Source organism: Urocampus carinirostris, chromosome 3 (assembly GCF_059441175.1).
Source record: "Urocampus carinirostris isolate Australia breed hairy pipefish chromosome 3, RoL_Ucar_1.0, whole genome shotgun sequence".
Classification (NCBI taxonomy): domain Eukaryota; kingdom Metazoa; phylum Chordata; class Actinopteri; order Syngnathiformes; family Syngnathidae; genus Urocampus; species Urocampus carinirostris.
Window position 1 is genome coordinate 51,074,331 of NC_142351.1, and position 21,855 is coordinate 51,096,185.

Genomic DNA, 21,855 nt, shown 5'->3' on the forward strand with positions numbered 1-21,855 from the left:
TGTTCTCGATGGAAAATAGAAGCAATGTCGGGCTATAAAGGAAATATACAGTTGATGATCAAAAACGACTGTTAAAACATAATATCTATTGTGGCTACCTTTTTAAAAAAAATTAAATTGTAGTCAGGTTGCAAATATTGGACTTTTATTTTCTCCTGGGAACTCAGGGTATGTGTGTGTTTCTGTGTGAGCGTGTATGTCAGTACAGATTTTCATAGAACTTTGGCCTTTTCCTTCATAGTTTGAACTCCTAACTGACTCAAGTAGTCAGAAAACCACAGGTAGTGAAAGGCAGATGTGAAATGTGTAAATATTTATTTGAAACGCCTCATGTAAAACTAAACTAGATTGTGGGTAGAGAACAAATTAATTGTATAAGAATAAACTACTGGAAAAAAAATATATATGTGAGTCTGTCCAAAACATATGACATCATGAGGCGTCAACGTTGCTGTACATAGATTTTAGAAAGAAATAAACTGAAGAAAAGAGGTGTATTTTCTACCCGAGAGAATCGCCACAGTTTCGTTTTCGCCAAAAGCTTGCTGAATTTCAACAAAGGCATCACAACAGAGCTTTATGGTAACCTCAGGACGCCCACATATCGGAAAATACACTATCAGAAAGTTGCTTTGCATATCAAATAACAGAACAGCGGGCCCAGCTGGAGTAAAGGTTATTTACATATTGAATATGTTTGAATACTAAATAGATGAATCTTATTGGAAATTGTCGACATTTCGGACCCAGGAAAACAGCATCCAGAAAACAACCATTGTTTGGGATCCACATTGAGGGCTCGCAAAGCGCTACTTGAAGTATATCCTACCTGTACTCACCGGGGGCTTACTAGGTCCCAGGGGGACACCGGGATTGTAATCGAGATCCCGTGGACATTAATTGCTCTGGATGTAAAGTGTGTCACTGCATCGCCTCAGGGCTCTGAGTATATATATAAATTTTTTAGCACTGTTTGGGCATTCAGAGTATGTAGGGTGGGGGTGGGGGCTGTTGAATTGTCGGGGGAAGGCAAAACGGCTAAATATATCCATAACAAGAAACGGCAGCTATTTGAGGAGGCTTAAAAGATTGTTACATAAGCAATAGGGGGAAGGAAAAAAACATCATCAAGTCACAGTCAGCAATCCTTCGAATATCTGGGTTGTGTATCTTGAACTATTAAATTTAATGTCAAAAAATAGTATACAACTACCAAATTGCTCATTTTAAATCAAACTGCCAGTATTTACTCAACTTAAAAAATATGGCATGGCAAATTTTGAATGGCTTTTACCCAAAGCTGGTATTGTTTGAATTGGATAAAGGCAATGTACATAGGTACCGCTACTTACGAATTCAATTCGTTCTGGGGGTTGCTGTGTAACCTGAAATATTTCTAGGTAGGGACTCCTTTTGAATGTAAATGCACTAACCCGTTCCAAGCCCCGCAAACGTATGATATTTTTAAAAATAAATCATAAAAGAGCATCAGAACAGGAAACAAACACCAAAATTGGCATACCGCACATTACACATAAAACTAGAGGTACATAATGTAAATGAACAAAGAATAAAAGAAATAATAAAGATATTCATTTACCTTATACTGTCCTCTTTGTTTAGTGGTCTTGAGCAGTGTTTTTGCCTTGTGTTTCTTAAAAAACGGATCCAATGACATCTGCTTTTGCCGGATTTTGACAATCCGTCGGAAATGCGCGAGGTATTCGTCACCATAATAAGCAATAGCCCAAACAACACTTTTTCTGGGTGAATCTTTTTCACAAATTCCAAAACTTCATGAAAATTTGCCAAAATGTCTTGAATTTATGCATCGGGTTGCCAGGTAGAACTATGGGAGTGATGAACGGCAGCGCGTAGTGCACTGTATTTTTAACTTAGTATCCTGAAACGCCTTTGTAACTAAAGGCAATATTTTCCTGTTTAGGTACTTTGTAACCTGAAACTTTTGTATGTAGAGACGTTTGAAAGTAGAAGTCAAATAGTCATAGTTTGTTATCCTCTACTGTTTTTTTTAATTAATAAAGTTGCAAAATATTGAAAATTGTAATTCTGAAAGGATAAAGAGAATTTTTAGATTTAGAAACGCTGTCTTACAAGCATTTAGGAGTGCTATTTTCAGCTTGAAAATGGTGCTTAGACATTGTCAGCACTTTTAAAAAAAAATGCAACAACAAGGTATGAAATGATGAAATTAAATTATCTGCATTTATATAGCGCTTTTCAAGTCAATGACTTCCCAAAGCGATTTACAATGTGCTCCACATTTCCCAATAGCGGCCTTGCAGCCATGTAAGGCGCTAACCTGCTTATTGGGGGTATTAGGGGTTCAATGTCTCACCCAAGGAAACTTGTAACACGGACGAGCCGAGATTCGAACAGAGATCCCTTGATCCCAAGACGAGCGCTCTACCTCCTGAGCTACTGGCGCCCCCAGCAATCATTAATAACTTTATGGTAGGAATTTGGTTGGAATATAACTGCTTGCTATTTGTACGATGAACATTTTTGTAGGAATTAATATTTTTGATCAGAAAATGAACATAGGTTGATTTTTTTTCCCTGTAGTTTTTATTGAAAATGTGCATTTAGTAATCTGCTTTAAGTTGGCGTATTAAACTACATAAGATTCATAGTCACTGGTAGCTCTGCTTTAAGATTCAGAGTTAGAATTGTCTTTATTGTCATTGATAACAACGTAGTGAACACTTAACAACAAGATAAGACAAAGCACTCCAGGATAAAACATAATTGTTATAATACTCGTAAGACTTATTAAAAAAGAGAAAAATACGAGAAAAAATATCAGATATTTAGGTTAAAATTATTTCCAAGGTAGTGCTTGGAAACTAAGTTGTAAGTGCATTGTAACAATATTGCATCAAAAATAGTTCAATTACATTTAGCAGCAACAAAAAAATGATGTGATGAAAAAGTTATGAATACAGATGCCTCCCCACTTACGAACATTCCCCAGGGCCTTCAACACCCTAAACGAGCGCACAAAACGATTACCGGCCCGTTGCACTGACTCCTATCATAATGAAGTGCTTTGAGAGACTGGTTAAAGAGCACATCACCTCCAGTCTCCCCTCCTCATTCGACCCCTTTCACTTTGCCTACCGGACAAACCGCTCCACCAGCGATGCCATCTCCTCTGCGCTTCACCTGAGCCTGACACACCTAGAGGAGAAGAACACCCATGTGCGGATGCTGTTCCTGGACTTCAGTTCAGCATTCAACACCATCATCCCACAACATCTGGTAGACAAAATGAGACTCCTGGGTTTCAACACCCCCCTGCAGAACTGGCTGCTGGACTTCCTCAGTGACAGACCCCAATCAGTGCGGATAGGTCAGAACATCTCAGATGTCATCTACCTCAGCACGGGCTCCCCCCAAGGCTGTGTCCTGAGCCCCTTGCTTTTCACCTTGATGACACACGACTGCGTCCCTAGGTCCGCCACAAACCACATCGTGAAGTATGCTGACGACACAACAGTGGTGGGCCTCATCAGGGACGACAACGACCTGGCCTACAGAGAGGAGGTGGAGCAGTTGGTGGCCTGGTGCAGGGACAACAGCCTGGTCCTGAATGTTGACAAAACTAAAGAGATCATTGTCGACTTTAGGAAAAACCAGCCCAACCATGCCCCACTTTGCATCAACAACAAGGCTGTGGAGGTTGTCAGCAGTATCAAGTTCCTAGGGGTGCACATTACAAACAAACTCACCTGGTCCGTGAACACTGCATCACTGGTTAAGAGGGCACAGCAGCGCCTGTACTTCCTGCGGAGGATGAGGAGAGCCAACCTGCCCCCACCCTCCCTCATCACATTCTACAGGGGCACCATAGAGAGTATCCTGACCAGCTGTATCTCTGTGTGGTGTGGAGGCTGCAGCGCTACCGACTGGGGTAGTGTGAGGAGGGTAACGAGGACAGCAGAGAAAATAATCGGGACTACACTTCCCTCCATTCAGGACATTGGCCAGAAGCGCTGCCTATCCCATGCTAAGAACATTATCGGGGACCCCTCTCACCCCCATCATGGACTGTTCACTCTGCTAGCCTCTGGGAAGAGGTACTGCAGTGTGCGGTGCAGGACCACCAGGTTCCGCAGTAGTCTAGTCCCCCTGGCCATTAGACTGTTAAATGGTCAATCTAACATATAGTTAACCTAAATCTAAACTGCTGCTAATCTGACTTTTTGCACTACTGGCAGTTCTTTATAGCTTGCCACTCCTTGCACATTTGCTCTCTGCACTATTGTACTTACAGCGTTATTGTTACAGTGTTAATGTTACTGTTTACCTGACTTGTTAACCTGAATGCCCATTTTGCACATCTGGTTAGCTACTCCTCTTGCACTATCGGCACTATGGTAAAATACTATACGTAGCCATAATACAATACAACTTTTACTTATATCTGTACATTCGAGGAAACTGTGCGGGTCAGATGTACCGACATTTCGTTCTGTATACACGTGTACTAGAATGACAATAAAGTAGATCTGAATCTGATCTGAATCTGAAATATATCTTACCTTTTTTTGTTGCTGCTAGATGTCATTGCATGAAACTGAAAATACATATCTTGCAAATTATTTTGGGGTTTTTGTTGCTGCTCTCATTGGACTATTCTTACGATGCACTATACATTTTCATTCATAAGCATTGCACTATTATTGTAACTCAGGCCAGTCTCTAAGCACCGCGTTGTATAAATTATTTCTGCCTTTCATCCTTATAGTCTTTCATTCTTTATTTCCTCTTTTAAGTTTTTATTACATGTTTACCCTGGAGTGCCATGTCTAATTTTGTTGCATACAATGTTCACCATGTTGCTCACTCACAATAAAAACAATTCAATTAATTTCTATTTTTCTCTTCTTAAGCAAGATAATGTTTATATTTTTCAAAGTCTTGTGCCTTGCGGGGTAGGGTGCCTACCACAAGACTAGGAGATAGCTGGTTCGAGGCTCAGCCGGGTTATACCTAACTTACAACATTGGTACCCATTGCCTCCCTGCTTGGCGCTCGGCATTAGGGGTTGGAATTGGGGGGTTTGGTCACCTAATGACTCCAACACATCAGTTGGCTTCAAATGCACCCATGAAAATTTCATTGTAAGAATGTGGATACCATTAAAACTGAAACTATCTCTGAGCCTGTTAGTCCTTGTTATGAGGGACCTGCAGCGCCTACTAAAGGGCAGCAGGTCAAAAATAGTTGTCAACAATAGATAACAAGGTTGCTAATGCAGTGATTGTATTTAGTTATATGTATTTCTTTCAATTTTTTGAGGAATTTCTGTAAGTTAGTGGAAAGGAGGAGTATATTTTAGGAAGCCACATAAGGAGCACAAACATCCCTAGGAAGAAGTTTTGTACAGTGGAACGATCTAATTCTGTTGGACATGTTTTCTCTGCTACTCTTTTTGGAGCAGTTTAAAAATATGACTTTTCCCGTGTATTATTAAACAAGCAAGACCACACTGGCCACCCATACTCCTCGATTCATATTCAGCACAGCCGGGCCACGGTCCCTGTGTAATCCATTTAGAAAGCAAAGCTGTCTGTGTGGTCACACTGTCAATTTTTGGTCAGACCAATCAAACATCCAATCGGCTTGCACATTGTATAAAGCAGCTCTCACTGCGAAGCTTTCTTACTTTATCTCGCTCCAGCTTAGAAGATCAGAACAGCACCACTTCTTCAATACTTTACAGCAGGGGTGTCAAAGTAGTTTGGATTTGGAGCCACATGGTAGAAAAAATATTCTCACGAGGGCCAGACTGGCAAATTGATGGCTTAGAAAGCGTGCCTTAGCATGATTTAGTGATGTAAGATTTGATTAGATTTATTTGATTATTAAATGTTTTTCTGATTTTTATTTTTCTATGAAAATGTTTTACTGAATAAGGGAAGTCTTGCGTGGGTTTCCTCCGGGCACTCCGGTTTTCCTCCCACATTCCAAAAACATGCATGTCAGGTAAGTTTGAATGGTCGTCTTTCTCTGTGTGCCCTGCGACTGGCTGGCAACCAGTTCAGGGTGTCCCCTGCCTACTGCCCGCATATAGCTGGGATGGGCTCCTACTGAGGATAAGCGGTGCAGATGGATGGAAGTTTGCTGTTGGATATTACAGAAAGGAGCTACATTTTCTTTAAACTTCTACAAAGACAACCAGGCCCTATTTATCTTTATTTTATATTTTAAGTAAACAGTACATTTGTAACTTCTATTTTAAGTCAAATAACATCAGGATTGGTTTACTCCATGTTCTCTTGATATAGGGTAGTTAGCAAAGACAGCAAAAATGGGTGTTTTAAGAGTGGCACCTGTCTTTGGCGACATCCAACTATTTAATTATCTTAAAACTGCACTTTAATGCTTGATGCAATTCAGCTGACTTTTCTCCTGTGCTTCTCTCAGTACTGTATCGCGGGCCACATCAAATGATGTGTCTGGCCACACACGGCCCCTGGGCCATATTTGACACTTTGCTTTACAGATTCCTCCAAATAACATGGAAAGATTTAAGATTACTGTGATGAGCTAACTGAGCATGGAAAGAGAAGAAACTGCTTAAAGTAATCAGGCCTATTTGATAGCGTAATGTGTTTGTTTGAGCAACATAAAGTTAATGAAAAGCTACCAAAATGGCTTCCAAAGTGCCTTGGAATATCCACCAGGGTATCTCGGATGTACTAATGGTTAGGAAAGCTTTGCTGAGGCAGGCAAGATGAAATAATGGCTTGGAGTGAAAAGCAATAGTACATCACCCCAGTGGCCTAATAATGTTTTTGTGCAAAATCGTTGACAATGTGTAAGATTAAAAACATCCAAAAGAGAAAAGATGATTCGAATAAGGACACTGCATTCCTTTTTACTACACAATGATCGTACTGTATCATGTAGTTTCTTAAGTCAATGTCATTAATTCATACAGTTAGTATTCTTCATTTGCTCTTTTGGATTTTAAAGAAAGCCACTTGGGTTTGATTCTCCTTTTTAATGATCGTGGTTTCTTAGAAGTGTGTTTTGTTTTACAGAAAATACTTAGAGGGATTTGTTTGGTAGCCTTATTAAAACTGTGATATGCTCTGTGTTTCTTTGTTTAAGTTTACGTGTTTTGTATGGTTTTTGGGGAACATGGGGGTTTAGGGTTTTGTCACTTGTCTCACAAATTAAAGGGTTCATAGACCTTTTTCATTGCTAAATTCAAGCACTTTTTGTCCTTGTCTCATCTCATCAGCAGAACCGCTTATCCTCGGTAGGGTCGCGGGGGTGCTGGAGCCCATCCCAGCAATCATTGGGCAGTGGGCAGGGGACACCCTGAACTGGTTGCCGGCCAATCGCAGGGCACACGGGGACAGACAACTCACTCGCTCAGTCACACTTAGGGACAATTTGAACCGGCCAATTCACCTGAAATGCATGTCTTTGGGATGTGTGAGGAAACCGGAGTGCCCGGAGGAAACCCACGCAAGCACGGGGAGAACATACAAACTCCGCACAGTAAGGCCGGGAGCTGGATTTGAACCCAAATTTCTAAATTTAAATGCCATCCTTTTTTGAGCAAGTTTGCCTTGATTTCTGTGTCCCCTTATATTGGGCCTACCCAAAATGGTGGTAGTCTAGTAATACTTGATCATGTTATTGTAACAAGATATTAAAAATAGTATGCTACATCACCATGTAGAATGAGCCCTGACAAATCAAAAAAGGTGAGGTGATGTTTTGATTTTTTGTAGATACTCCCAGTGAGTGACAAACCCATGGGCTTGTTGTGTACTGTAAACACCGTGAGAATAATGTTTTTTCCAAAGCGATATTTGTATACAGTATGAAGCCAAGGTGGTTACTTGTAAAGAAATCGACATAGGTTGGTCTCGCTTAAAAAGTCTGTCAAACCTCATTTGATGCTTTTCCTTGTGCGACTCGCCTTAGCTTCATATTAATAGCCCATGTTTGTAGGTGCAAAGGAACTTAACAGACACATTTATTATTCAAAAGACCTCGACACATATACTAATGTGCTTGTATGTATACAAATAAGTCTGGTGTGGGGAGCTTTGGTGCGTACTAAATTAAAAAAAAAAAAAAGTATACATTTGGTACACCTGAGGGGGCGTCTGCTCCTGATGGAATCATCATTCCTAAAGGAAGAAGGGAGGAACTTGTCTAAAGCAATATACCAGCACTGTCTTTCAGTCGTATTACATTCAGTAGTGAAGACAAAGTAGGTCAAAAGGCGTTTCTTTTCTCTCATGAAAACTCCTTCAGCCCTTCTGCTACCCTTGGAAAATCTGCTGAGCTTAACAACATTGCCTCATTGGATGCGGAAGACTTTCAGAGAGTTACTATATCACAACTGGTCATAATTCATAGTGTTGTATGAGAACAGCGAGCACAATCTGTTAGGGACGACGTCGGGATGTAAGTTGTTGGGATTTTGCCACAAAAGTAAGTTGGTGAATTATTAAAAAAGACAATTTATGAATTCTAATAAATCGTTTCGGTTCAAACAAATATAAATCTTAATAATGTGTTTAAATTTTTAGACTTTCAAAAATTGGATTCAAGACATTTGAATTCCAATTAAGGATTTGTTTTTAAAATAATGAATTCAATACCTTTTAAGATTTTTCAAGGATCTGCGGGAACCCTGTTTGAATTGCTGTAGGTAATGGTGAAGTAACAACAATGTATGAAATGCTGCTAAGGCTCATTGATTTGGTTTAAGTCAGTGGTACTCATTACGTCACCCGAGATCTACTGGCAGATCGCAGATGTAGCACAGACGCTCCCCTACTTACGACCATTCGACTAACGAAAAACGGTAGATACGAAAAAAAATTGGGTAGGGAGAATTTGCTTAAGGAGAATTAGTATCAGAATAAAATAACTTGAAAGGTAACCAGCTGCTTCGCTGAGAAGGGTAAAGGATTTTCCTTAAAACCGCTTCCAGCTCACAAGTGTGCCTGCAGATCTTTGATTAGAAAACGATGTGTTTATATGCAAAGTATTTCCCCCCAAGAACTTGTTGACATGTTTCCTGACTTCAGGCAACAAACTTAAAACTATTTTCTGAAAATCAAAAACATGTTAGTCACAATTGTGAAAAGAAACCAAAAGTATTCAAATGTTGTAATGTGCCAAATAAAGAAAAAAAAAGTAGGTGTTGCAAAAATATTGGCCCCCTTGAGTTGAAAATGACGCTCCCCGACTTACGGCCATTCAACTTACGAAAAACGGTAGGTACGAACTTTTTTTTCGGGATGTCGAAAAATATCTGGACATTGCTGTAAGTTAAATTTCGTATTGTGTGCACCTTTTTCTGAGTAGAGGACATTACTGTAGTGCTTCTTTCCGCCGCTACCGGCGGGTGGCACTGTGAGAGCTCACCCAGAATCCACCCCGAAGAAGAAATCCGGCTTCTACTTCCTAGTTCGTGTGTAAACATTCTATACTGTATGTCCAGTGCGCTAAGAACTTTTACATTTTTATTGTTTAATATCTCATGCATCCATTCAATATGGTTGGTGTAAAGTGCAAAGAAGAAGCGAGCCGTTTCATTTGAAATGAAAGTGGAATATGGAAGCTTGATGCGGTTGAGAAAATGGTTGGATTGTTTTTTTTCCAGCCACTGTCTACCACAGAGGAGGAAGTCACCTAACTGTTGAAGCTCATCTTCCAAAAGTAAGTTAAACTTAACTTTATTTATCTGCATAGAGCATTTTATTTTTGTTTATTTTTTAGTACAAAACAAGACAGGTTACTTATACAAGGCTTAAACATACTTATATAAACCTTAATTATACAAATAATAGCACTGAAGCAACTTGTGAAAAAATTCAACTTACGAACGATCGTCTGGAACCGATCTCGTTTGTAAGTAGGGCAGCGTCTGTACTGGTAGATCACGGGAAACTATAATCAGTGAATTGTATTTATATGGACATGCTTCCATATAGAGGTCCAATGTAGCACGTTAACAGTTACAGCGTTAATTATTTCTTTGCAGCATCACTGGCCATGAAAATAAGACTGAATTGTCTTTTTACAATTACATGGTCATTTTATTTTAAGTAAACACATTTGATTGGTTTAGTCTTGCATTGAAAAATCTTGTCAGTATTCAATTACATACATTTTTCAATGCGGACTGCCCTTGAATCTTCATTCATTTTAGTTAGTTTTTAGCTTAATTAAATAACGTAAATACTGCGATTTGTAGGAAACTGTAAAAGATCTTTAATAAACCCTTGTGGCTGATGGCGAAATGAGGGAGAAGGACGTATCGAGATGTTTCAGTGGACCAACACCTGGACCTGAAGCATGTCAACGTCCGCATCGACCGGGTGGCAGGGATTGATAGCTGTGTTGTTGCTGTGATGGATTTTTGGGACAATTTTTACAGGTTTAACCTGTTGTTGCTGTCATGGACTTTTTGGACAATTCTTTCATATCACTTATGTTTTTCTTATTGATGTTCACAATATTTTGTGTTTTGTTGCCTGGTCGTCCTTGAAGAGGGATTATAACTTGAGAGGCCCCTTTTCAAGGTTTCTTATTTTCCTCATGTTGAGATTTTGAGTTTTATTTTATTATGTAATTGTGGCCGGTGCAGTCCTTCGAGGCATTTCGTAATTAAGGGCTATACAAATAAATGTAACTTGACTTGACAAGATAAACAGTGGATCTTTTTTCTCATTCCTTTATCCATCCATCCATTTTTTTGTGTCGCGGGCTCAACAATTAAAAAAAAAAGATTCAACTTCAACTTAAGTGTTTAAACCAATGGGGTTTTGGGGTTTTTAAGGGGTATTGTTCTATCTTCGTTATTCATTATCCATTATCCGTTATCGGTCAGTTCATAATACGCTACAAAGCCTAGGAGCCGGGACACTTACTCTCAGCCAAAAGGCCAAGCTAAGGTCCTAGCCCTAAAGCCTTGCTGCGATCATTGCGAATGCACCGTTCCCGGAGGTACTGCAATACCGGGCCGATGCGTGGAGTGGACAGAGCAAGCTCTACGGCAATGCTAATATTTTTTAATAGACACAAAAGTTTGTGGTTACTAGAAAATGTGTGCAATTACCCTTTTATGTGCAACAGAGATCTCATTTTTGTTTACGGTTTTTAATATATTTTTTATTTCCAAAATAAAAAAGAAGATACTGAAAAATAAACGGAAGACAATTGACGCACTACTCGTATGAAGATGAAATAGATTAGGAAATAAAAATAAAATAAATCCCTTTTTTTTGGTCTTGGTATGAATCAATGAAAAAGTACCCTCAAAAGCTCAGTTATCTTGAGAAATAACAACATACTATCATGTCCTGCACGGTTGTCATGGCGCCCAGCTGGCCCAGCCCTTTGACACCAGCTGAGACGCATTGGACTGATTGCTCTTGGAGTACTTAAGCGCGCTCCTTTGTACTGTGCGTAGCTGGAATGTTAGTTAAACCTGATTTAACTCCGTGAGACTTCTGTTAAAAGCTGTTAAATGCCTAGTTCTGTGAATCTGCCCGTATTTGATCCTGTTTTGTTATGTCTGATCCGTTTGTTTGTTTTTGACAACTTGTCTTGTTTGGATTTCTAATCCACTCCGCGACCATCGATCCCCGGATCGAGTGTGCGCACCCTCCTCATCCTTCCCCCAATAAATTGTGAGTACGTCTACGCGAATGGGTCCTTTTTTTCCTGTTTCCCGCTCCGCTTCGTGACACATACAATGCTGCCACTTGCATTTTTTTTGTATTTAGACAGCAAAAAAAGAAAAAAAAAGTTTTTTTTTTTGAAAGTTTGGAACATTTTGCAGAAAAATCCGTTACCAAATGAAATAATAGTGTTCAATTTGTAATTATAGGCTAAATTTTGGTGCATCAGTTATATTTTAAAAGAAATCGTGTGTTTGAATAGAAATTGTGACGTTAGACCATGCCAACTTCGTTCGACTAAGTAAATTAAAAAAACATTTTGGACTTTCTTGGAATTAAGCCAAACATGAACTGTAATAACACTTTTATAAACCAAAAAACCACAGTGGATTAAAAAAACGGAATGTGTTCACACTGTCCTGAATTATGTTTAACTATTACAATAGTCCATTACAAAGCAGCATTTCCATTGAGCATGAGCCTTTACTGAAGTTTCCATTCAGGCAACACAATTCAAGTGAACTATTTTATCTAATTCCCATGTTATCGAGTGTGTATATGAGCTCTTACAACAGGTTTATCAGACTCATGGCCTGCGGGCCAAATGTGGCCTGCCGCATCTGTTTATTTTGCCCGCGAGAAAATGCTGAGAAAAAGATATGAGAAAAATGAGCCAAACAATGACTTGCAGTTTTAAATATATCCACTGAATGTCGCCATTCATAATGGCACCCAGAGAACATTAAGGAAACCCATTCAAATGTTATTTTACAGACGCACTTTTTAAGGCAATATGAAAAAAATATATATTTTAAAAAAGCATCTATGTGTCGTTGCAGAACTTTAGAGAAGATTTAGCACCTTTCTATAATGGATTTGAAATCTAACAACAAAGTTCGCATATTCAGAGAAACATTTTTATGAAAAAAAAAGAAGAGCAGAAAGACTTTAAAATTATTATGTTTATCATATTAGTGTTTGTATGCTGTATTTGTTACGAGTTAAATAAACTGCGGTGGACATGAATTCAATCATAGTTTTGAGTTTTATTTATTTTTACAAATGCACAGTTGATAAACATTGCAAGATATTTAATCTTAATGAAGGACAAAAAAAATGTTGAGAAAAAAATTTAATCAAATCTTACGTCCCTGAATCATTGAATAATTTGAATGTGAGCCTCCAAAAGGACCCCATCCTTTCATCAGATGGCACAATATTTATGTCATTTATTTCCTGATCTGGCCCAGTTGAATATGTTTTTTACTACCTTGTAGCCCCTAAGCTAAAATGAGTTGGATAACCCTGGCTATCTTTGTAGCACAAAAACACTGTATGAAATATAATCAAATCTGGATCAAGCTAGTGTATCATGAATACAAATCTTACAGCGCCAGAATGTATACGTATGCACTGTGTAAAGTAGATGAGAATCACAGCAACCGAATTTGACATTGAAACGTGCATGCTGCTGACCTCAGTGATGCGCGGGTTTGTGCACTTGACGTTTTTGCTGGATAGGTTGAGCCAACGGGTTGTGTAGGGGTTGATAGGAGGGCAATGTCGACGCAAGGTGCACTTCCCCTCGCTGCTGCACCAGCCACACTGGAACTTTCTGTTGGCCTTCAGACACACACCGCAGCTGTCCCTTTGGGCTCCACACTTGTATAAGTGCACTGTCGTGTGCAAAGGGGTAAAAAAAAAAATAAAAAAAAAATAGACTTGGATAAGGTCGACAAATGTTATGAACAGTGTTTTAATTAATGTTACAAAGGAACGCTTTTCTAAAATGCAATTACATTTTGTAACTAAACTGTACGACATGGTGCACTATACTAATTTTTAACAGCAAATCAATAATAAGAATGTTTTATGATTTTTTTTGGTGGTTACTCCATACAAACTTCAAACCGCCAGCTATAGAAGGCCAAGTATAACAACCAGGAATGGTACGCAAGTTTATATTTACCTAAAAATTCAACTAAATACAGTTACGGTGGCACTGAGTAAAAGTGAATCGGAAATTCTCCCTACTGATTTTCTGATATTCTCCCTACTGTATATATATTCACGACTAAGACGTATTTACAACTACGAAACAAAATACTGAATTAAGGAGGGCAGTTTGTATGTGCAAAATATTTTTTGTGCCTCTATTAGCGAATGGTACGCAGTGGTTGTGGTGGCGTGGCTTATACATGAACAATGAAATCAATGGGGCAAACCTGATAACATAATTTACAGTAAAAGAAGGCGGAATGTTGGTCTTTTTATCTGTAAAAATCATTTTTGCAATATAACATGCTTGGAAAAAAGTAATGGACAGGAAGGAAATCTTCAAGTGGTTTGAAGACAAAAGACAAAATTGAAAAGGAGTGTCTCGACTGTGTTTGTCTGCAAGCACTAAGGATTGCAGAAAGCTAATAACTATAAAGGGTTCACTGCTTCCACTGGTTGGCATACACATTTTTTATTTCTTTAACATTTATTATGTGGCTATTTTAAAGCAGTTTTAGGAGGTCAGCTTCAATGGGAAAATATATGGTTTTTGAAAATGTATGGTTCCTTCCAGAGAAATGAGTTTCTTTTGGGTGTCACTAATCTAGGGTGAACTTAATTATTTTTTAAATGAAAGAACTAATAAATAACCATACACTTTTTTTACAGTAACGAGCCCAACAGTTGTTATGATTGACTTGTAATGTTATGTTTTATAGTACCCTCATATGTTAAGAATTATTTTCAGTGCAGTATGAACCTACGAGCAAAATCAACCGGCATCTAAGGCAGCTTCCTTTTTGCCACTTCCTGCCAACTAAAAATTTCATCAATTTTCTACGCCGCTTATCCTCGTTAGTGCCGCAGGGGTGCTGGAGCCCGTCCCAGTCACCTTTGGGCGGTGGGCAGGGGGCACCCTGAACTGGTTGCCAGCAAGTGGCAGGGCACACACAGACAGACAACTCACTTGCTCATTTACACCTAGGGAATATTTGGACCTGCCAATTAACCTGACATACATGTTTTTGGAATGTAGGATGAGGAAACTGGAGTGCCCGGAGGATCCCTACACAGCCACGGGGAGAACATGCAAACTCTGCAAGGGGAGGCTGCGGTAGCTGGAATTGAAACCTGGACCTCCTTGCCAATGAAAATCAATTGAGCAATTTTAATTGACTTTATTTTTTACCTTTGTTTAACCAGATGCAAGGTTACAATAAAATAAAACGTCTGCAAATTAGGGCTGACAGGAAAAGTCTTAGCTTATGTTCGTTCGATCCCCTTGACAGTCCAGTTTTCACAGAAATACATTACATTCCAGTTTTGTTTTCTGGGCTCAGATAACTATTAGGGTTCACCTGTTTTTTTGTGTAAGCTGGACAATTTTGTATCCAGAATATAATTTTAGACCAGCGAGAGTCTATACAACAAGAACAATATCGGTTGGAATTCTCATAAATGTCTGTTTGTATTCAGTTGATTTTATGACATAATGCGTTCTAGATATTTTTATTGTCTTCTTTTATGCCAAATAAGCAACAAACCCCCTACCCCCTTTTTAATATTTTATATATGGTCCTGGATATTTAAAAAAATGTTATTTATTGAGGTATACAAATAAAAACAAACCCTACAAACCATTATTAGAAGAAATCTATCACACTGATAAGGCTTATTAATACTATTACTTAATGCTGCTATATGTAAATATATTTGGACAAATATGTATTCAGAATTCTTTTTATTTGACCATTTACTACTTAAATACATTAAAAAAAACATGCACCTCTTAATAACAACAACTCAGAATTGTAATAATGATAAAAAAAACATAATGGCAACTTATTCATTACACAGTAATAACATAAGGTGAAAATGTATATAAAATCGGTATTCCTTTGCACTAATCAGTAACAGAGGAGTACTTCTTTGCTTCCAAAAAGTTGGGGACCCTCACTTTCTTGATTTTCTCTAATAACAATTTTAATCCCTGTTGTGTTTTACCCAATTTGTTTCCTAGGGACCAAGGGAAATGTCACATGCTGGATTATTGACTGAACTCACCCTGAATGTTCTCTGGGTTGTCAATAATGAAGTTGCCGTTCCACACCACAGAGAAATCCACGGGCAGCTCGCTGATTTTCATCCCCTCATACAAGTACTGCAAATAAAGCGAGTGAGAATTGCAGAGAATTGTGAATGCTGCATGATTTCAATGTGAGGAAGTAAATTACAAAAACAAAACATGTACACATGCTGGCACTCATGTCATTCCACTGTTACCTCAAAGTTACATCATCACATCGTCGCAAAGTCCCCAAAGTCAGAAAGCAAAAGAAATAGGACAGCTGGGCGGTTACAGTATTAGAATCACTCATTGGCCTTGAATGATGCTGACCTGAAGTACCTCTTATATGCATATTTCCCTCTTAATTTTCATTTAACGTGCATGTCTGGTTGATGCCTTGTTTGCTAGTGTGTGGGAGAGGCGTGGCTTAAAATGTGCAAGATGAAAAGGTCAGAACTTGCTTAAATGTCAGGATTGTGTGCTGAATTTTAGAATCAAATCATAAAAAAACATTTTCTGTGGATTTTTATCCAGGCACAGTACAAAAGAACCAACAATGATCATAAACGAAAAAAGGAAACAATACACTACTTGCACAAAAAAAAGCTGTACAGTACAATACATAATCCAAATCTTTTAAGTGCATACCCCTATTTGATTGGTTTCCTTTTAAACTTAAGTACAAACATGAGTGCCTGAAACAAAACCTAGCTAAAACACTTGTGGAGGATTAGAGTAAAACCTGAAATTATAATACTCTAAGAAGCTCTTGATATGTTAATCTTCTTTTGTATATTAATATCTGATTCTTTAAAATTGATGTAAATTACAGCCTTTTCTAAGGTAATCATCTAAGCCGTTTCATAAAAAAATACCCTTTCCGGTGGCATATTTCCTTCTCAATGTTGTGGGAGAATATTAGACCTTGAAATTATGAATTACCCTGAGCTGATGAGTGTCTGATATGTAAAGAAACACATTTTGAATATTTGTTGGGAGGTGGTGCTTACTTGCTTTTATACTAATGATAAGAATTTATATTTCAATATATCTTTAAATTTTAATATGTTGCTGCACCTTCCAGACTTAAACCCAATTGGTAGGACAAAAACATAGCAGTGAAATGAAAAATCAGACTCATGCAAGCGCTGGTTACTTCCATCATCCTCTACGCTTGCAAGGCATTGACTCTCACAGTAAGTCTGGAACATAAAATCCAGGCCATTGATATTCGATGATACAGGAAACTTCTAGGCAGCAGCTACATAGCCCATGTGACAACCAAAAGAGTGCACACCAGCACATTGGACCCTAAAAGGAACTGTTGTCAAACTGCAGTGGTATGGTCATGTAACAAGATCAAGGGGACCGGCCAAGATATATTTCCAAAACACAGTCCAAGGAGGGCAGCACGGGCAGTGGTTAGCGCTTGTGCGGCACAGTTCATGTCATGGGAACCTGTCGTGGGTTCAAATCCAGCTCCAGACTTCCTGTGCGGAGTTTGTATGTTCTCCTTGTGCTTGTGTGGGTTTCCTCCGGGCACTCCGGTTTCCTCCCACGTTCCAAAAACATGCATTTCAGGTGGATTGGCCGGTCCAAATTGTCCCTAGGTGTGAATGAGCGAATGAGTTCTCTGTCCCTGTGTGCCCTGCGATTGGCTGGCAACCAGTTCAGGGTGTCCCCTGCCCACTGCCCGGAGAATGCTGGAATGGGCTCCAGCCCCACCCCCGCGACCCTAATGAGGATAAGCGATACGGCTAATGAGATGAGACAGTCCAAGGAGGAGAGGAAGACAGAAAGAACAAGGGCCAACAACATGGAGGAAAGAACTTTGTGCCAACTTTGGCCAAACTCAGACCAGGAACGTCAGCAGCGGATAAAGCTGTCTCGAGTTGCGTCCTTACTCTTTCGCCAAATTCGAATATGTTGGATTTGACAGTTTGTATGATCCTTATACCTAGCATTATGCACAATCCAAATAGCTTTACTCAGTATATTGGTTCTGTATTGCTGTTATACCTGTTGATGTACAGGGAAAACTTTCTTTTCTAGCAGTTCTAGCAAAAATTCAGTCGACATTATGACGCGACTTGCGCTTCCAGAAATAGCCCGACAGCTTGAGAACACAAATGAATTCAGCAACAGCCTCAGAAGAGGACGACACCTTACCGAGCTGTTCTGGCATTGAACGCTGGAGCTATTGAATCGGAGGGCGGTGACGCGGTGGCTGACTCCCTGGATGTGAAGGACGCACTCGTAGCCCCGCTGACCGGACTGCGGCTGTGGCAGGTTCTTGGCTTTGAGGGTGATGGGCTTCACCTCCCCCGCCGGGATTAGAATCTCTTCGGAGCGCACCAGCTGTGGACAGTCCTGCAGGAGGGACACAAAAAGAACATTTGTGCCAAGCTGACTTGTAAATAATCATTGAGGCTGCAAGAGTCTATTGAGTGTGTTACTATCCTGCTGGGTAATGGACGGTCAATTGGAATGAGGGTCCAGTCTAAGAACAATGGAAGACTTAATAGTGAAGGTTTGTAGTCAAACGACATCTTTAACTGGTAACATTGCAGATTACCGTATTTTGCGCATTATAACCCGCAAAGTGTTATACAACGCAACATGTTTGTTATGTTATTTTTTTTTCCCCAGATATGGGAACAGTTGATCATAAGGCGCATGGAATTAAAACTACAGTACACTACAGTATACTAGTGCAATAATTGATCAGTCCAAACATGTTACTGATCAAATTCGCAAACCATTTTTTTTCAAGCTACTTTAGTTACTAATTAACACAAAATGAACCCAATTTGATATGTATTTCTAAAATAACAACTGAACATGTTATTACTTTGTTGTTACTATGTTATTTCTAGGTCAATTATGATTGGAAGTAAGATTAAAAAGACTCAGTCAACTACTAAAAAAATCGTTTTACTATTAAATTACGATGATCCAGCAATAGTGAGCTATTTTCAGAACATGTCCTTATGATGCACATTGAGGAAGCCTTCCTCTATACTACGAGTGATACAGTTGACATAGAAAAAGGCATTGAACAAATATGGTAAGCTACCGTAAAACCTACACATACAAATATTTTGCGATGTATAGGGAGCATTTTCAAATTTCTGGCCAATTTGGGGTTTTTAAGTGCGCCTTTTAGTCAGTTAAATACGGTATGCATTTGTAAATCACCCTGTAATACATATCAAAAGAATATAATAACCCAAGGGGGAGGAAAGTCTTTTCTATAATTAGCATTGAATATTTTTTTTTTGCCTACGGTGTATTTAAGTGAGACATATTCTTTGATTTTAAAACGGACATTGTGTTTTTTTTAGCACCTTTAAGTTTTAAAAATTTGAACATATGCACTACCACATAAATGTACATTAAAAAAAAAAAACACTCGTAGGTCTAGAGACTAGATAACAATTGTAAAACTATACAAAAGATTTTTAGGTGCAGCTGTAGTTTGTTTTGTGTGCCGTTTACCAACCTCGGATGTGTTGACCCTTCCCTCTTGGAACGAACAGCTCGAGGGATCGTGGGTGCACAGGTTGCGGTACTTACACCAATGGCAGCGGAAGGCGCTGTTCACACATGAAAGACACCTGCAACGGGGAGACGCAGAAGAGTCAGAAACGAAAAAGCTGCAACGCAGTCAAATTGGCAAACACTCGACAGGGGAAATGAGTTCTGATCCCAAGTGAGCACCTGCTGTTGCATCCTTGCACCTGGCACCGGACTTGATCGCTTTGGGGCCAAGTTCTCACAGCGTGCGATTTTATGCTGCCTTACATTCAAAACTCTTCGGCTTTGGTGTCTGTGGATGCGATGTGGGGGTGGAGGTGGGTCATATTTAGCCTGCTAAAAAGCAGCTGTCACGATAAAAGCGAGTGGACGACACAGTGGGGTGACGTGGAATAATGAGGACAAATAAGACACTGGCACAGTTTGATCCTGCAATTACCATTAGCACAGCGTCCTGGGTAATTACCAGCTGTTATGTGTGTGATTTTCTATGCACAATACATACAGTGTGTGATGCCCATACAATATATGAACAAAAACCTGTGAGGTGACTACCTCTGAAAATACAAGCTGTGACTGAACCTATTTTCATTTCATACCATTATAAGTTAGTCAAGGGCAGGATTTTCTAACCATTTTTCAAGCTGAGAGCTTTTTTTGTTGCGAATGAGTCCAAAGGGCACCCAGTTTCATATGCAATTTTAATGTAACAACTCAGTGCTATTGCTATGTTGTTACTATGTAGGTTATTTGTTGAAGTATGATTAAATAGACTCAGTCAATCACTAAAAATATAATTTTACTAGAAAATCCCAAATGACACAGCACTGGTGAGCTATTTTTAGAACAGGTCTGTGGCCACCTAAGCTGTCCTTAGAAGGCACCTGGGAACCCGCAAACAACACGTTGAAGACCTCAGGTCAAAACGCAGAACTTGGCCAAAAATAAACACAAATTTTAAATAATAAACATTTTAGCACTTAAAAAGTATATTTGTGATAGATTTTAATGCAGTGTGTTTATTGTGATTCTTGCTGTGCCTTCCAGCTTGTTCTGTATCACAGCTTAATACCGACCAGGCTACGTTTATAGCAAGTCCCAAAATTATTGGCAAAATAGTACTTATCATGCAGCCGGCAGACCCGGTTTGTGTTGATCCCTGTTAATCTTTCTGACTGTTTATATCTTAAAGCCTTAAAATTACGCAACCTTTCGTCTAGGCTAGCATGATTTCATAAAAAAGTGTTCTAATTGCAAATTGAGGTTTCATTTCCAAAACTCGAAACGGGAAGTATTATATGTGATTCTTTTTCTGTTTGGACCCAAATTGATTTGGCACTTTGAAAGAAAAGCCAACAGGGTGAAATCAACATCATAAACAGGCACACTTAAAAACATAAAAGTCAATTTTATTCATATAATAAAAAGTAATAGAAAAACGACATCTTCACAATATGTTCCATTTCTCTTTCATTTTTATAGTGCAAAGATATTCGACTCTCTTGAACTGTTCAACCTCTCACCACACTTTAAAATTTTTATTTGCTTAAGAAATATAAAATATCTAATGCATTTCATTTTACTTTATAACTGTCCCTCACTTTAATTTTTCTATTTTTATGTTTAAAGTTGGGGTGCGTCGTTTGAAGTGTCCTCAAAAGGTGAAAATAAAATATTTATATTAAGTATGGGTCAACAATGCCCAACTGAGATCAAGGAGCGCTTATAAAATGTTTCCACCACAATTACCTGCTTTTTTCTTACTTTGAGCAAAGCTGTTCCAGGCAGAACCTTAGGTGAGAGGAATAAGGGGATGGGAGGAAGGGGTAGAAAACGACTTCATCCTCATTCCCAAGTTTATTTCTATTTGTTAGTGTAGAATAAAAATGGTTAAAGTAAGAAAAGTCCTGTTTCAAATGAAATCCAAACTTCAACCCAAACTCCAAGATAAATTGAAATATAGGTTTTTTTCAAGCGCATCTAAGAAATGCACGTACGTGCATGCGCAACATAAGGAGCTTGATAGAGGCTGTAATGATGACTTAAGCCAGGAGGTGGTGGCTGAAAGTAAAAAAAAGGTGCAAATTCCTTTCAGCTCGTTTAAAGTCTAAGATGCCATGAGGGGTTAAAATGTTTAGGGGGTTGAATAATTTTGCATGGCATTGTTAATGCAGCGATCTGGTTAATTTTTTACGTACAGAACATGATTTGAGATGTGAAATCGATAGCTTTTCTGCATCTCCATGGGTGGCCATTTTGTTACCTATTGTACACTGATAAGGATATCATAGTCAATCAGGCTTCACTTATTGACTGCTTAACAGTAAACCTAGATTTGTCATTGTCGCTACCTTGGTTAACATTTGTCATTTTCAGTAGAAAGCAAGTAGCAAAAAGGCCGTCATGTAAGAAGGACCCAAACATGTGTAAATATCTTTTTATTTAATTTTCCTATTCTATTGTTTTATACTCTTCCTACAACAATATCAATAAAACTGCCTTGTTTAGAGTATTAGAGACGTGTACAACCTAATATTGATAGCCTTGTATGAGTACACCGAG

At 38.9% G+C, this 21,855-nt stretch overlaps 1 protein-coding gene across 2 annotated transcripts in view; it reads right to left on the reverse strand.

The window, feature by feature from the left end:
- The window catches only part of LOC148370012 (plexin-A2-like), a 304,834-nt gene that overhangs the window by 71,438 nt on the left and 211,541 nt on the right, over positions 1-21,855 (reverse strand). For both annotated transcript variants that reach the window (XM_088332300.1, XM_088332301.1), the window contains 4 exons: positions 19,259-19,373; positions 17,926-18,126; positions 15,753-15,849; positions 13,167-13,366 (listed from right to left, as the gene is read on the reverse strand). In XM_088332300.1, the coding sequence (XP_088188426.1) occupies positions 13,167-13,366; positions 15,753-15,849; positions 17,926-18,126; positions 19,259-19,373 (613 nt within the window). The remainder of the gene's footprint in view (positions 1-13,166; positions 13,367-15,752; positions 15,850-17,925; positions 18,127-19,258; positions 19,374-21,855) is intronic.